Here is a 14,838-nt window from a genome sequence, read left to right as displayed (position 1 = left end):
AACACTTCAGACATTCCAGCACATCCTCCCCACATGCCTCTGCCAAACAGAGGCACAAGGAAGCAGGAAGAGCTCAGCAGCAATGCTTCAATGTCTTTTGAGGTGTAAGGAAAGAGCCAGCTTTAAGCTCAGGCCCTGCATACCCCGGGCTGGGCTAAAGCCAGGCAGTTGGTGCCTTAGGGCAGGCAGCCGACTGGGAGCTCCCAGCAGAGCACAGCTCCTTGTGAGAGCCTGCCTGCTGCCAGCATTTACCTGGTTGTCATCATGCTCCAACCACATTTGAGGTTGTCGCTCCATGTCCTTCTTGAGTTGCTCCCACTCCTTATCCAGCTGCTTCTGCTTACTGAGAAGTTTCTCCATTTCAAGCTGGTAGGAGGCTTTCAACTGTCGCAGCTCATCCCGCCTGCACTCCAGCTCCTGCCACCCTTTCTGGATCTCCTCCTCTCTCTTGGCCAGTTGGATTTCCAGCTCCGCCAGCTTCTTCTCCCGTGCTTCACACTCCTTCTCTGCCCTCTTCTTCTCCTCCTGGTGCTGAGCCTGTTGCTTCTTCAGGTTGGCGAGTTCCTGGCGCTGCTTCTCCAGGTTGCGCTGCTTCTCCTGCTCCAGCAGCGAGGCTGGGCGGAAGAAGCCTCGGGACAGGGCCCTCTCACTCAAGGCCAGCTTCTGGCCCTCGATGTAGGTGTCCTGCTGTAGGACAACGCCCTGGGAGGGAAGGAGGGAGACATCACTGCAGGGCCCACTCCAGGAGGAGCAGCTCCACATCTGAGCAATCAGGGCACCACCAAACTGCACCTTTTTCTACCATGTTTAGCATTCAGCTGAGGATGCCGTAGTGGCAGCTCTGCCGGTCGAGGTCTAAACATCCACCTGCAGCTTCCCAAATGGAAGCAGCGTGCCAGGCAGCAGCTGATTACTGCTGCTGTGCTGAGAGGCTGAACACAAATCTGCTGCAGGGTATTGGGCCATGCAGGAGTGGGGAAGAGGAAGGGCTTCTGGACTGTGTCCAGGCCTAGGGCACACAACACAAGAAAGGTGTGGAGCTGCTAGAGCGGGTTTAGAAGAAGCCATGAAGATGCTCAGAGGGTTGGAGCAGACTGAAGGAGTTGGTCTTGTTCAGCCTAGAGAGGAGAAGGCTCCTGGGTGAGCTCATTCCATGGTGTGGGCAAGCAGCGTATGGAACCAGAATGAGAGGGCAACATACCTGCAGAGCATTGAGCAGCTTACAGAGGCTGGTAACACTTTGAAGGACCTGCTGCAAGAAAACAAAAGCACTGTTATTAGACATCACGTGGTGCTAGGGAAGTAATAAAGCAACTTCCTTTTCCACTGTGACCCTCTGGTGAGTCCAACCCGCATGGCTGCCCCTCTGTACCTTCTGTTTTTCTCACTCATCACCTGCAACAGTTCTATCATTCCCTGGTACACAGCCCTCTTTCACCCTGGCAGACCCACACAAATCGTTTTACAGGAAAACTGTAGCACAGCAGACACAGAAATATAGCAAGTACACTAAGGAAGGATCCCAGAAAACAGAAAACAGGATCCCATGCAAACACTTGGTGCACTGCCATGTAGCCAAGAGCAAGACACTTTGGAGTAATGCTCTAGCCCAAAACATATGTTTAGCCCAGCTAAAAAATTCTCTGAATCTCAGTTATCCACCTATTGAAGAAGAAAAAAAACACAGAATAAGAGGAAAACACAGTGGTGTTTGCAATATTGGTGCTATAGCCAGTGTTAAGAGAACAGCTTCTCATTCTGACTTTAATGCTAATTGGAGTTATGAATGTGTATCAAAGGGAGAATAGAAATCTAATTGCCCCAAATCACTGCACCTGCAACATAAAATTAAACTCCCTCTGTCTGCAGATGCACAATAAATACAGTCCTGCACATCCTAGTGGTAATTAACCCCTGATGCCTATAATCAGCACATATCATCCCGCTGGCAAGCAGATGACAATTAGCAAATTCCCTGTCTGAACATCCAAGGTTAAACAAATAAACGACACAGTGGGTTCAGCTGAATGTACTTAAAAGCCCATGTGTGCTCCAGCTAAAGTAATGTCTTTTCTTTTACATTATCACCTATTGAGACAAATTCACTTATCACTTAAACGAAGAAAACAGCAACAGAATCGATTCTTACCTCGCTGTTCCTTTTCAGTATGAACATCAGGTTAGCATTTCCAGCCTGTGAAAAGATCACACTTAATATGAGGACAAATGAGAAATCGTAACAAACGTGTTGTGAAGCTGAACTAACGACAGATGCATTAACCCCCCTCCTCTCCACGTTCGATTCTGGGACGATTCATGTATGTTTTCAGGTGAGTTAGAATGACATCAAATCACACATTAATTAGGTATCATTTGGAGTTATGTGATGAATCGATCCCCAGGAAGAATAGGTGCAAGGCTCCGTGTGACCCTGTCATTTTAATAATGATGCAAAATAACACTCCAGCTGTTCTGCAGACAGAAGGCAAAGCCTCTGCCATAAAGGAATACCATTGATTTTAAATGCTTCTCAAGTCAGGATTTTAACTGCAGTGGTGTTTTGGACTCCATACTTCCAATTTGATTTTATATTATTAGGATACAGCTCCTTGCCAACAAATTCAGGCCTTTTTCAAGACCTGAATTGTCATCTTCTTGAACTCAGAGCAGCCCCATAGATAAATGGTGCAATACCTTCTTTAAAACACCATCTGACTCTGTTCTCCGTAGGTCCTGAGCATCGTCGCCTTCATCCTTCGCTCCACCTAAAGCAAGAAGCCAGCATTGACACTGGTTATTCAACGTTTTAAGCCACAGATGAACTTGCCAGTATCTGAGATTTCATACAGACAGCTGGGATGTATCACATGAAGGGCCACAGAGCTCTCTGCACTTCAACCAGATGTGTTTGCTTCCTTTATGCACTCACTGTGTGAATTCAGACAAAGGCTGACTTTGGTTTCAAACAATGTTCTGATAAATTCAACATACACCTTTCCCTTGTGCTCTGTCTAGCCCCCAAAGTGCTTTCTGCAAAAAAAAAAAAACCACCAAAAAAACCCACCCACATTTACATTTACTAACAAGTCATGAGGCAGAACAAAAGCAGATGGAGAAAAATAGCAATATCATCTCAGAGTGTATTATTGCAGGCACAGTTTCAGTGCCTCTCTGTCCAAATGTAATTTACAGCTGGGTTAGACTGCTGTGCAATACTGCTGTGTGATTTTATGTTAACAATTCCTCAGTAGTCTTAGTCATCAGAAACCTCTATCTTCAAAGGGATACTGGACATCTCTGTCTAGCTTCTCCCTGCATGGCTCCTATCACTGCTCCCAAGCACTGAATTGACTCATGGGGCCAGGAGGGCTGCAGCCATCACAGACCCATTTTCTCACTACCTTTCTGAGGCAGACTTTGCTACTTAAGACTGACCCTCACTCTCCTAACAGACCTTTTTTTTTGCTGCAACTCATCGTGGGACCTTCCACAGCTGAATAAACAGGCCATGCTTTATTTTCCTAACATCTCCCAAGATCCTCTAACTATTGAACTACAATCTAATTCAAAAGATGGTGTTTCTAGGGGAAAAAATATTAAAAAAAAAATCACACATCAAACAAAAAACAAGCAAAAGAAAGCAAGGAGGGGGGAGAGTGCTGGGCAATGAACAGCCTGAGGTTGTGCCATTCATTCATCACTACAACAGAAAGAGGCCCAGCCCCGAACAACCAACCCCCTCCAGCCCTCAGCATGAATATATTTGTCATGATGATGACAAGGCCTGTTGAGAGCTTTGCAGCTTTCCAATAGCCGGGAAAATCTCTACATAGTTCTCATGTCTGACTGTCTGCAGCTAACACTGCTCCTTTAATGCAGAAGGTCAGACGGGGTCCAACATCCCAACGCTGAGACAGACACTAGCGCAGCAAAACTGGCTGTACTGGGAGCATGAGAGAGACCACAGAGAAAGGAATTTGAGGACAGGGAAGTTTCTGATGACTAGGGGAAAGAAAGAGAGCATTGGGAAGATGCCAACTCCGCAGCCGAAATGAATATTCAGTCATTTGCTTGAGAGAGATTAAATTGCAGGAATAACACACGCAGTTGTGTGTGGAAATCAAATGCACAGGGAGCACAGACAGAGGAAGGTGCTTGGCACAGCAGTGCCATCATCATTCGTAAAGGCAACAGCACTGGTCTCCTGCTGGAAGGCAACTGAAGGATGAAGAACAGAACTGCGGGCAGAAGAACACGAAGAAGGTACTTTTAATGAAGCCAAATGTTTGCGTGTAGCACGTAAGTAAAGCAGGAAAGATGATTTAGAGAGAAAATAGTGAGACAGGAGCGAAAAGTTCAATCCTCACATAGCCACAAGTTCTCAGCTACTATTTCACCTGTACCTTTTTTCCTAATCTGATATTTAATCTACCTACTAGCATTGCAGAAGAGTAATCTAAACAGACCATCTGCTCAAGTCCTTTAGAAGGAACAGGACAGGATGACATGAAATATCATTAACAAATGCTGCTATGGGAGCACGTCACTACTTACCCTTGGAGGCATTCATCTGGTGACTGTCGAATCCTCCAAAAGTTTCTGCCCTTTTAGGAAGAGAGATGGGGCCAACTCCTCCCTCTTCGTCAATGGCAGCACTGCTGAGTTGCTGCATAAGGGTGCTGCCCAGATTCCTGTTCACCAGCTCTTGCAGCAGTTCCACTGGGAAGATAAAATCAGCAATCTGTCTATTACAGACCACCTCAGGCTTCTGAGCTATTTCCACCTCTATCTTCATGTGTTTCTCTATACTAAAAAAAGAAATGTTTCTACAGTGACACAACAATATGTGTCTCCCTTGCAAAAACTCACAACAGCATTTAATAATTTTCACTCTTTCCAAAACACAGACTGAAAAGTTGTGTGAGTTTTCATTCAACCTCGCATTTGCCAGCAGATCACTTGCTCCTTGCAGACACCCTGAATACCTGCAGGAATTGGAGTCCCCCCAAACCTTGCTGAGTCCAAGGCACGGTGAAAGACAGCAAGGTCTGCATTTCAGACAAGGATGAAATCTTGGGCTGTCCCTGACCTCAGATTCAACACAGGATTGTTCTCTGTGCTGAGACTTCTTTTGTGCCTTCTTTCAACAGCCATCAATATCTGCTTCCTTTCCTGATCCTCAGTATCTGTCCCTGACACACCATGAGTAGCAGTATCTGTTTATCTATGCTGTTATTCATTCACTGGGAACAAATAGGCTGCCCCTGTAAACACTGTGCTTGAGAACCAAGGGATTCACTGAAGGTGAGAGCGCTGTTTAGTGCCACGCTGACTTGCTCACCTTCATTTATTGCAGTTTTCATAATGGCTTCTCCTTTTGGTGCTTCTTCAGTGTTGGCTCTGAAGAGCAGTCTGGAACCCGGCATGTCCTCTTGCATAGAGGAGTCTGCCAGGTCACTGAAGATTTTGGCCTTTTCCTCCAGCAAGAGGAAGATCTGTCTGTCCTTCTGCTGAAGTTGTTCTGTGGGGGTGAGCAGAAAACAGGAATGAAGATTGAAAACAAAAGCTTTGGGAAGGAAGGAGAGCTACTCCTGAGATACTGGCCCCATCTAGTGGAACGCGGTGACACAGCTCTGCCCCTTGCAATCTTGCACAGCAACTGCATGCAGCAGGCACAAAGCACTGAGCTGTAAACAAGGTGAGGTACAAACAAGGACTGCAACCATTTGCTGGATGCAGGACCCTCATTCCCCTGAAAAACTTCAACTGTGCACAAGGGAAAGGGCCAACAAAATCCACTGCAACAATTGCTGTAAACTTCTGAAAACTTTTTTCAAGCTCTGTCCTTGGCAGTTCCTTACCTTTCAGCGCTCTGATTCTTGTGTCTGACAATTTCTTTTCAAATTCAGACTCACAAGGGACTCCTTCATCCTCATCCTTATCCCTGCATGAAAGAGACACGTCTCAGTAACCATCAGAACGTGATCATGTGCATCACTCACCCTTCCAAAGCAGCTTGGTAGCTTACATGGTACTTATTGTGTCTTGAATGATCTGCATCCAGCCGTTGCGCTCTTCTTTGGAGCTGGCATGCACTTCCACCATTTCGGGATCTTTCACACCCATGCTGATCAGGAACAAACCCTTCTCTTCATGAGCCACCTCCCGTACGATGAGCTTCTTCAGAGAGATCACCGTGGATTTCTGGTCCTTCAGTTGGAAAGAAACGGCCGAGGAGGGGCCAAATTACCTCACAACGAACTGGCATTCTAAACGGCCCACTGCCAGTGCAACCAACACACTCGGGCAGTATTTAAAAAATAAATATTTTTTGAAGCTGTTGGCTAATTAAAATAAGCATTTTGCTGGGGTCACAAAACAGAGAAGGGTTTGCTTTCTTCCATTATTCCTGCAGGAAGACCAATTTCACTTCGGTCCATTTCAACAAGGAAGTAATTTAAAACGGAGTTTGGGGTTTTGAAAACTACCATATTTTTGCTCTATCCCCAGAAGACCTTTGATCTCATCTCCTCCTGCCCACACTCTTGAATCTGTCATTAATATTACAGCCCCTTAAATGCAGTGAAGCTTGCTAGCAGCTGCTTCACACATATTACCTTCACAGTCTCACCCTAGGAGAGAATAACACCTTATTTTCACATCTCACAAAAACCTGCCTGTTCTCAGAAGCTCACAGTGGACTCCTGCGATGGACAAGACTTGTAGATAAGACGGTGCTCACTGTGTGCTACAGTCTCTGTGTAAACAGCCTGCCTGGGTTAAAATATCCCATTGCTGCTGTGTGGGTGCCTTTGTGCACTTTCCAGGATGCTACACTTGGGTGACTTGGCAGGAATCACTAGCAGCACTTCTGTGCAAATCAGCTCCCTCTGTGTAGAGCCCCAGTGGAACTGGAATAACAGATTATCAACTTCCAAAATATTTCAAGGGCCAAAAGGACACGAGGCTTAGCCACTCTAAACGGTGTCTGCAAGGTAGTCTTAACAGACCTAGTTAGCTCCCAGACTACCTCTTTCTATAAAGATCAATGTGTCTTAACCTTTAGGAGACTGCATTCAAGAGTGACAGTTTTGGTTTGGTGCATAACAACTGCATTCTTCTGACATTTATCTGTACGCTGCTCTGCTGAATTTACTGCAGTGGTGTTCCCTACCCCATCATAGCATTTCATAATATATGAGAACACCATCTTCTGCTAAGGTTTGTTTTTACAACGTTTGCCTTATCCCATTACTCCCCTTCCCCCCAGCTCATGGCTTCAGCTTGCACAAAATGAAAAGGAGAACGTGTGTGGAGTGGCGGGAGGATTTTAAAGGCCAATTATCAGCAGTGCCAAGGCACTGCAGAAATCACCAGGGGGAGGTGTGGAACAATGACATGTTTTCCAATTGAAAAAACAGAGCTTGCCCAACAAACAGAAATGTTCTAAGCAGGAAAATGAAGTTGTTTAGCAGGCAGCAGCTGGCTTTACTGCATAACACACGCCAAGGGACCCTCACACAGAAAAGCAAAGGAGAAGAAAAGATTGAAACCTTACCAGTGAGGCAAAGACATATTTCTGGTCCTTCTCCTGAAGGAATACGAGCATGTCAGAGAGGAGAATAGCCTGGACTTCTGCAAAAGGAAAAATATACAAATATGTGCTGAATAACCACACAGCACACTCCTAAGCAATTTTATCTTTTAATAACACTGGCGAAGCACAAGGGCTGGTCTGGGATCAACTCCTGGTTAGATGCTGGAAGGGCCATGTAGTGCAGAGCTGCCCTGGGAACACCCCTGGGTGGGAGGGCTGCTTTCCAGCCACAAATTGCCCACAGATAGGACATGGCATAGCAGCAAGAACTGGAGACACAGAACAGAATTGTTTTCTCAAGCAGTCAATATTCCAGCCCACGAGCAACATATCGGCACAGGAAGTTGGGGGCTTTATGTCTTTTTCAAAGAGTAGTTTGGGGAGTGCAAATTGTTGTGCAACAGCAACATTTGTCAGCTGCAGTTTCTTTCCAGGAAACAGTGACTTCAGGAGGCACCACTAGCACTGCTCACAGGCAAATAAAACCCTGGCTAACTCTGAGGGGAGCTAACAGAGCCCAGCTTGAAATGCAGGACCTTTATTTCTTGGGAGAAGGAAGCACAGCATCAAGCAATTGAGAGGATTTAAATCAGAATACAGACATTTCCCAAAGTACATGTACAGCCTTCCAAGTCTCCTAATGACATAGCATAAAGCTGCACAGTAAGTACCAAGTATAATACCCCACCCATATCCCTCAGTACAAAGAGTTTTTGTACTGTGTACTTGGGAAATCTTGTGACAGACAGGAAGCAAACCAAAAAGTGAAATCATCCCACGGTAATTCCTTCCATTCTGCTTTAGGCAGACAGGATCTGTTTTGGATAAAAGAACCACCAAATTTTAATCAAAGCTGCAAAATGAACTCAAAGCCCTAGGAGGTCTGCAGAAATCAGCATCAGACTCCATTCTTTCCTATCACCATATGTTCTGTGCACTCTACAAGAGGGGAAATGCTGAAAAAAAGCAAGAAAAAGTTCTTCCCAGATTTCTCTCTGTTCCATCTAAAGTACCACAAAATAGCCAAAGGATCAGAACCACCTGCTCACCTACTGGGATCTATAGGACCTGCTTTTGCTGGGAACTTGCCCTATAGAAGTAGGCATTTCTGTGACTTACAAATACAAATGCAGCCTGTGCTTATCACAGTATTTCACAACAGCAGCATAACTTGTTTGATCCACCTTATGAAGTCATTAATGAATTTGGGAGCTTGGAAAACAAACATAAACTTCCTGTTTCCAAAACGTCAAAATCAATCATACCCGATTTGAAATTGCTATCAAAGGCTCTCAGAGCAGAATAAGTACTGGAGATACCAGTCTGAGGAGCAATCCTGTGCCTGGAGAGGGAAGCATTACCTTTCAGCCGTCCGGCTGCATTTTTCAGTGACACAGGCCCGTCTCGGATGAGCTTCCGGTGTCTCAAGTCCTCTCTTGCAAACATCTGACCACTTTTCATCCTCATGATGGACTTGCTGTCTGTCCGGTTGTAAATCTCATCAAGGCGCATTTTCTTTTCATAGTTACTGACTTTGCTATTGACTGCAGCAATCACATCTTTAACAAGGTTTAATGACTGAGTCAAGTCTTCATGTTCCACTTCATTTTCTTTGAACAGAAAGAGAAAGATTTCCATCTCACTTTATCCTCGTGGACATCTCTGTTTTCCCTTTACTTCCTTCCCCTTCTCCCTCTCAGATTCCTGTATTATAACTGTTTAATATTTTCACAACAGGTTGCATCTTTCCCTCCTAAGGAGAGCTTCACAAAACCTTTCACATATACAGCTGAGGCTGGGAGCTGTTCCAATATACTTGAAGACAGTAGATATGAAACAAGCAAACTAACCACATATTTCAGCTGTTATAAAAAAAAAACTAAGCTGGAAGACTCTGGAATCTGAGCGTGCTGGCTCTGTAATTAGCTAGAGATAGACTATGTCAGTGAAAGCAAGGCACCTGGTCAACTAACACTAAACAGAGAGATGAAATCTGGTTACCCCATTATATCAGGGTGACACAGTGATTGGATTAGACTGCAATTCTAAGAAAATCAATGAAAAAAAGGGTCCTGGAAACGCACACTGCATGAACAAATGCATGCTTAGGAAAGAACTGGCCCCTACCTGCGGTGTACTGCAGTATCCTCTGTAAAAGAACTGGGTACTTTGTGATTCTCTGTGTTACCAACAAGATACATTCAGAAATCCCAAGACGTCTCACCAGGGAGGAACTCATTTTTTTCTAAGAAACAAAGATGAAAAGTTCAATTTGTAACACAAAACTCAACGGAGCACAGGAAGGAAATATTTTTTTTCCCCATTGACTGTTTCTCTTCCACCAGGTCCTACCTTGACAAAAGCCTGGAAACGTTTGTCCTTTGAGTGCAGATCTTTAAAGTAATTTACTGCCTCATTGTGGTGCCCGCAGAATTTGCCGTATGTCTTCTTCATTCTCTCAGCGTTCTCTCCGGAGAACTGCAAGACAAGAGATTAAAGATCCAATCTCCACTGAGCTCCTGGTGTAACATCCCAACAGCTCCTGTCAGTCTTTCAGAAGAGTTTTATGAAAACAAATTAGTACAAAGCTCCCTAAGCCAAGAAATTAAATCTCTAGAAAGTAACGAGCAGAGTCTGTGGCTTCACTGCATTCACACTTAGCACAAAATCTGGGACTGCACCTCAACAGAGTTTACAAGGCAAAAGAGAGCAAGTTAGAAAAAAGGAGAATGGGAGAAAACATAAAGAAAAGTACAAGAACCCACCCTAAGTTAAATATCTTCTCTGTACATCAGCCAAGAAACACGCTGCACACATTTCATTGAGGCTACTGCCTTCCCTCCTGGCTATGGGTCAAACCATGTGGTGCCTCTGTTAGCAAATGCTTCTCTCTCCCACAGTATAAACAAAATGAATTTTCATCATTACACCTTCCTCCGAAAGAGCAAAAAGTGCTTAAAAAACAGAGGTAGAGATTTTTGTCTGCGTCTACAGGTGCCAGCAGGTACAGCTGCCTAACACGTATAAATAGGAGGCAGGGAGGAGTGAGAACTCAGGAGCACTTGGCTTCCAGCTACGCTTTCAGAAGTGCAATTATTATCCACAGCTTACCTGATTCACCAGGATGTCACCAATCCTCTTGATAACAAAGTTCTTTTCACTTTTGTCTGCCAATGACTCCTTCTTCCTTTCCAGAATCCGCTGGAAGAACTGACTGTGTATGTGCAGCAAGTTCTCCAGGCAGGGAAAGATCTTGTCCACAACTTGCTGATCGTACTGCAGCTCCTGTAGCATCCCTGCACTGTATACGTCGTTCATTATCTTCAGGGTGCGGACATGATGCATTTCTGTCTGCATGAGCTCTGCATAGGATTAAGACAAGGTCATGGTAGAGAACTTGGGTGCACAGTATGATGAAAAACTGTCATTAGGAAGCTCTTCCAAGCAAGCTAATTGGGCTTCTCTAAGTGGTTTCAGAAAATCCCACATCAGGTGTTTAAAATATCAACTAATGTCTTTGCTTGTGGCAGAAATTTGGGGCAGAGGAGTCAAAATATAGAGCCACAAGCAGGTGTGAACCTTGAGTACTGTTACTTCTTCCTGCATTTCACTGTCAAACTCATCATTATTAATTTCTGTCATGCAGGATGGATTTTGTATCAGGGTGCAGAGGACTTGCTACCTAGCTGCTGTGCTGTAACTGAATTTAAACATCATCAGCAGACAAAAAGGAAGAGGTGTTCTCTATTTATTTTTTATGGCTTCCAGGTTAAGTGAAAGGCAGAAAGACAAAGCTTTCAAAGTACACATTGTTTCTAAGAATTTCAAGAATGACACTTTGGCTACTGAGGAATCCAGTTCCTATTCACTGACATAAGGTTTCTTACATACATGCACGTGGATATATCAAGAAACCACCTAAAACAAGTGAACAATGAACATCCATGCACGTCTCACCATAAATTACGTCTTGCCGTTTGACAACATCCTTGTTTTGCTGCTGTAGGAACAGGCTGTCCACTGCTTGGCTCCAGGACTCTGCCTCCAGCTGCTTGGAATCTAGTTCCAGGTCTCCCATCAGCTGCCCTTCATTCATGTCTGCACCTTCACAAAGCAACACACATGTGAACTGCTGCAGGTACTGCTGCCGAACACTACAGGCATTACATCCATCAATGCAACATGGCATTGCAAATGGCAAATCTTCTCTGTCTCCACAACAAAAAGCCTCATACCAGTATAAAAAGGCATGTTCTGTATGTGGCTGTATGAACAGGCCAGAGGAACAAAACAAAAGTGGAAATGTTTGCCTTCAAGCTCAATTCCAAGTAACTCAACTGTAACTGAAAGCTTCTAAATGTTTTCCCACAATTCAATAAGAAATTACTGTGTGGTACCTTTTTTTTTTTTTAAAGTTATCACAGTAACTTTACATTAAATGCACTTTAATTGTCCATTAAAAAGAAAAACTCAAATTGAAATGTCAAACTGGATTTTCTATTTTCGGAAAGCAGCACAGACCTTCCTCCTGCTGTAAGTGCCATGGGATGTCTTACCTTCATCAACTAATGATTCAGTGGATTCATTCACCCGGCTAATTTTATGTAAAGAGTCTGTGGACTGTGACAGAAATTTCCAAGTGTGTATTAAGCTGTCATCATTCCCAACCCTGAAAAAGAACAGAAGACAGGATATTGTTTACAACCAGACCTGCAGCTCTAAATGACAGCGCTTCTTCTCTACAGAATCACACCTCAGGTTTTATGGCTTGGGTAACTGTTTTTCATTGCTTTCCATTTTACACTGTCACTTCCCATCCTCATTGTTATTGGAGCAAACCATGAAAAAATGCAGTACAAAAGGCTACCTAGGAGTCTGCACCACTTGCTCTGAGCAAGATCCAAAAAATGGACTGAAATAAGTTTCACCATGAATAACCAGGGCATGCCAATTGTTCAGAATGCCCCAATCTATGCTATCGCTCTGTCTGTAGAATTACTCAGTGTGCAGCTAGGATAGGAACCATATATTTTATTTTCTTCTGTGACTTTCCGTAGTTAATTATGCATAGCACATTCCTAAAACGTTGTGAAGACTGCAGCTCTGTGCACCCATCCTACAAAAATAAATACTATGCTTGAGCTGCAAAAAATACGTGATCACACAGTTCCAACCCCAAGGCCAGTTGGCTTCCTGGATCCCTGAGCATCTGTGTGAAGTGGTCCTTAATATCACCAGGCCAGCTCAGACACTTCTCAACTCATGCCACGACTAACCCTAACCCAGACAGTCTGACTGTGCAGAAGACAGCTGGTAGTATCATATATAATATGGGCATTTCTGGCGTTGCGATCCTCTTTTGTATTTTTAACACAGATCACACGACAGAAGCTTATTTTTAATGCGATCTGAACTTCTCCACGCTCACAGCAGATAATCCCCACGCACCCCAGGCACAACCCTTACCCTGCAATGTTCTGTATTGAGACACTCTTTGACAGCGCCGTAGGCTGCTGTGATCTCCTGTTGTTGAAGATGGAGGTGACGGTGTTCTCATCGGGAGCGAGTATCGCAGAGCGAGGGCGCTCCTTGGGCTGTGAGCCTGGAAGGGAAGCACCAGACAAAAGTCAGCTCCTGCAACTGTGTTCTTAGCTGCAATGATGGAGTCTTAAAGACAGCAGGTTCTAAAATTCCCTTCCTTTTTGCTCTAGAGTTGCCACTGGAAGATCTGCAGCTGTTAGACACTATAGGGAAGCCTGAGCCTTCCGCCTCTCCCTTGGCACTCCTGTGCTATTGAAGCAGGACCTGGTCAAAGCAAAGCTCCCGTGCTCTGCCCAAGACAATCTAGAATTTGTCCTAGATAGTAAACTTGAGTTCTGGATGCTCAAATGCTTTTAAACAAAATTTAGCCATCATGCATATACAGCATCAGTGATCAGATCTACCTGTGAGACTTCATCGTCCTTAGACCTAACATGCTTAATTTATTTCTACTGTGCAATAAGAAAGCCAACCAGCTTGTTAATTGTGATCTTTACTGCGACTGCTTTAAGTCCAGCAGTGTTCCAGAGCAGAAAAGCAGTGACTGAGATCTTCTCAACAAAGTAAGCACTGCTGTATTTCAGGTAGGAAAGAACACTGACCCTTTTGCTGAAATGACTGCACTATACCTAACAGATTTGGCTGGAATCTCCAAGTCCAAAAACATACACTTGGGAAACCAAACGTAATGTTATTCAATAAATAATCAATCACATGTAGCAATCTACTGTGTTGGCTTTAATTTCTCTGGGCAAGGAGATCCTGTGGTTATAGCCATCCTCCTGCTTCTGGTTGCATCTTTTGATAGGTTCTTCCATCCACATATATTACAGAGTAACACTAAACCCTTTCTCATACTATCACCTATCCGTGACAAATCCTTTCATCTTAACTCTACATTTTCCTTTCTTCAGATGTATTTATGGCTCCTAGAGCCTTTCCTCTGAATTTCATGATGAAAACCACAGAGGGTGTGACTATATGATACAGCATGATACTGCACAGTGATCTAACAAGCTACCACTAACTGAGCTTATCTAATTACGATGCTCCAAAACTCATGTGGGCTATTTCATTCCAGTTCTTTGTCACCTGTCCCTCTGGGTAGCTCAGCAGCACAGCATACACCTCAGGGCAGCTGTACAAACTTTGTCAGTGTTGCTCCTATTCAGAATTTAACTTCTTACTTTTACTACCTCAAAGCATAGCACTAAACCATCTGTGCAGCTTTAGCTTAACTTCTTAGGTCTCAAATAGTGCTTACCACGCAGAGAAGATGCACTCATCCCTGCTCTATCTGCTTAATCAGTCACAACAGGAACAGCACACAGAGACCATCACCAAAAGGGAGAAAAAGGAAACTTTACCTTTGTTTCTCATGGTCACTGTGGGTAATGAAGAGGTATCATGTGCCTGCAGCATTCCTCTCTGTGGCTGAAAGAAAAAGGAGATTCACTTTAATTTTTCCTCCTTTCTCCCATGGGGCTGTGCCACATAACTACAATTAAAAAGCACGTCTTCAATGAATCCTCTCAGAACAGAGCAGTTCTCCAATATGCATAGTATAAAATGGTCAGCAACTACTGTTGTTGCCATGTATGAAATGGGCAAAATAAACAGTAAAGTAAACAGTAAAATGGAAAGAAAAAGGGCTGGCTACTGAAGGGAACAACAGAGGAGGCGTTCTTAGCTTGTAATGG

The 14,838-nt window shown here is 44.2% G+C and overlaps 1 protein-coding gene across 2 annotated transcripts in view; it reads right to left on the bottom strand.

Annotated features, from left to right (window-relative positions):
* AKAP13 (A-kinase anchoring protein 13) overlaps nucleotides 1–14,838 on the bottom strand; it is a 70,305-nt gene that overhangs the window by 7,678 nt on the left and 47,789 nt on the right. For both annotated transcript variants that reach the window (XM_052672159.1, XM_052672160.1), the window contains 17 exons: nucleotides 14,506–14,572; nucleotides 13,064–13,199; nucleotides 12,154–12,266; nucleotides 11,555–11,701; nucleotides 10,709–10,959; nucleotides 9,950–10,075; nucleotides 9,725–9,842; nucleotides 8,959–9,207; nucleotides 7,559–7,635; nucleotides 6,029–6,210; nucleotides 5,862–5,944; nucleotides 5,342–5,521; nucleotides 4,555–4,719; nucleotides 2,695–2,765; nucleotides 2,150–2,194; nucleotides 1,202–1,252; nucleotides 253–702 (listed from right to left, as the gene is read on the bottom strand). In XM_052672159.1, coding sequence (XP_052528119.1) covers nucleotides 253–702; nucleotides 1,202–1,252; nucleotides 2,150–2,194; nucleotides 2,695–2,765; nucleotides 4,555–4,719; nucleotides 5,342–5,521; nucleotides 5,862–5,944; nucleotides 6,029–6,210; nucleotides 7,559–7,635; nucleotides 8,959–9,207; nucleotides 9,725–9,842; nucleotides 9,950–10,075; nucleotides 10,709–10,959; nucleotides 11,555–11,701; nucleotides 12,154–12,266; nucleotides 13,064–13,199; nucleotides 14,506–14,572 — 2,511 coding nt within the window. The remainder of the gene's footprint in view (nucleotides 1–252; nucleotides 703–1,201; nucleotides 1,253–2,149; nucleotides 2,195–2,694; nucleotides 2,766–4,554; nucleotides 4,720–5,341; nucleotides 5,522–5,861; nucleotides 5,945–6,028; nucleotides 6,211–7,558; nucleotides 7,636–8,958; nucleotides 9,208–9,724; nucleotides 9,843–9,949; nucleotides 10,076–10,708; nucleotides 10,960–11,554; nucleotides 11,702–12,153; nucleotides 12,267–13,063; nucleotides 13,200–14,505; nucleotides 14,573–14,838) is intronic.

Source organism: Tympanuchus pallidicinctus, unplaced genomic scaffold (assembly GCF_026119805.1).
Source record: "Tympanuchus pallidicinctus isolate F22 unplaced genomic scaffold, pur_lepc_1.0 scaffold12, whole genome shotgun sequence".
NCBI lineage: Eukaryota > Metazoa > Chordata > Aves > Galliformes > Phasianidae > Tympanuchus > Tympanuchus pallidicinctus.
The sequence above is the reverse complement of the archived record's forward strand: the minus strand, read 5'-3'. Positions and strand labels throughout refer to the sequence as shown.